At 42.4% G+C, this 1,805-nt stretch overlaps 1 protein-coding gene across 1 annotated transcript in view; it reads left to right on the top strand.

Moving 5' to 3' along the window:
- LOC107118539 (opioid growth factor receptor-like protein 1) overlaps positions 1–1,805 on the top strand; it is a gene marked incomplete at its 3' end in the record, with an annotated part of 13,422 nt that extends 11,617 nt beyond the window's left edge. The window contains exon 4 of the mRNA XM_015420898.1: positions 1,061–1,805. Coding sequence (XP_015276384.1) covers positions 1,061–1,805 — 745 coding nt within the window. The remainder of the gene's footprint in view (positions 1–1,060) is intronic.

Genomic DNA, 1,805 nt, shown 5'->3' with positions numbered 1-1,805 from the left:
TCTCCTTTTGTTTCACATCATGGGGATCGGAAACAGACTATAACAATACAGATGAAGTGCTACTGCACCTCATGGACTCAGCACAGGGATGCCCGTTTTTTGGCACCTCTGTCTCACCTGTAATGGGTATCTGGAGGTCATAAATATGGCAGATGGTCTACACCAGGGCTTACCAGCGTGGTGCCTGTGAGTGCCATGGTGCTTGTCAGGTTGGACCTTTTGCCCAGCAAAGCTCCCGATTGGTCATTGGAGATTTGGTCATTGGAGATTTGGTTGACTTTGCAGATTTTTAAACATATTGCTTTGGCAGTAGCTGCCACCACAGCACACGGATTTTCACTGTGTGACTGAAGGTACACTGCAGCAGCCGTTTTGTGATGGCTCCACCTCCTGTGGCAGCTATTTTCTGGTAGCTATTTTCTGGCTACACCCATCACACTGTGCCAGAATTCCAAAGGTGTCTGAAGACCTTTTGGGGTCTACAAGTTTGGGGATCCCTGGTCTACAACAAACAAGTGGTGCAATGACAGGATAGTGCCTGATCTTACCCCACCCGCAATTGCCTCAAAGCAAGTAGCAGCAACATCTAACAGTATATACATGTCCACAGTGTAGTCCCATTATATACTTGAGTGTGCAGTGTTTAATGTATAAAATATAGTGTGCCCATGGATAGGCGTCAAATGCTATTCTGTTGATGACAGACTATCTAAGCCAGTAGTGTTTTAATTCAGAAAAATCCATGTTTTTTTCCATTGTTTTGTTTATGAGTACAGCCTAGTCTTTTGCAGGAGCACTTCAGTGTACAAATCTAGCCTCAGTCTGTAATTGCAGCTATGGGGTGCTCCATGGATAGTGTGAAGTGGCTACTTTAACTTAGCATTCTTGAAGAGGTTTTTCACTTGATACTTGCCATCCCATCTGAATTGCTTATGGGAGATCAGCATCTGAGTAATAATCACCCTTTTGTTAAGGTAATAGGAACCGGCATTTTCTATGACCAGCACAAATTTCTAATTTGGGTTCTGTCATTTTGAGTTCATTTGCTCTTTTGTTGCAGATCTCAACATAACTACTTGAGAATCACCCGTATTCTCAAAAGTCTTGGTGAACTTGGATATGAGAGTTTCAAACCTCCCCTTGTAAAATTTATTCTCCATGAAGCTCTTGTGGAAGATACCATCCCCAACATTAAGCAAAGTGCTTTGGAATATTTTGTATATACCATCAGAGACCGAAGAGAAAGAAGGAAACTTCTACGATTTGCCCAGCAACACTATACACCCTCCGATCATTTCATTTGGGGTCCACCAAGGAAACAGAAGTGTGAAGGAAGCAAACCGAGTAAGAAGCTGGCATCTCCAGTTTCTCATCGTAACAGCTGTACTTCTAAACATAAGAAAAGAGACTCCAAGAATGCATCTACAGTTTCTAACTCGAGTGGGAAACCAACTGATGAGAAAAGGGCAGGACCTATTAAAACCGAGGAGGATCACATTAGGAAACGCAGCAGCTCTGAGACTGCTAAGCAGAGCAGTGGTGAAAAGAATAGTGACCTTGAATGTCAGAACTGCAAACTGGAAGGAACAGCCAGTCCTTCAGACCAAAAGGAAAATATTTCCAATTTCAAAAAACATAAAGGTAGAAATGATGAAAATCTGAACCAAGACTGTAGAAATCCTGAAGTTGTAGAAAAAGATTCTTGCGATACTCATTGTGGTCCAACTGATACGTCAACTGATCTGCAAGACAGTGTAAGTAAGGATAAAGATCCAGTGGGATCAAACTCAAAAAGCAAAGAGGAG

This window comes from Gekko japonicus, unplaced genomic scaffold, assembly GCF_001447785.1.
Source record: "Gekko japonicus isolate JY-2015 unplaced genomic scaffold, Gekko_japonicus_V1.1 scaffold2571, whole genome shotgun sequence".
NCBI classification, from domain to species: Eukaryota; Metazoa; Chordata; class Lepidosauria; order Squamata; family Gekkonidae; genus Gekko; species Gekko japonicus.
This window is presented reverse-complemented; position numbering and strand designations above follow the sequence as displayed.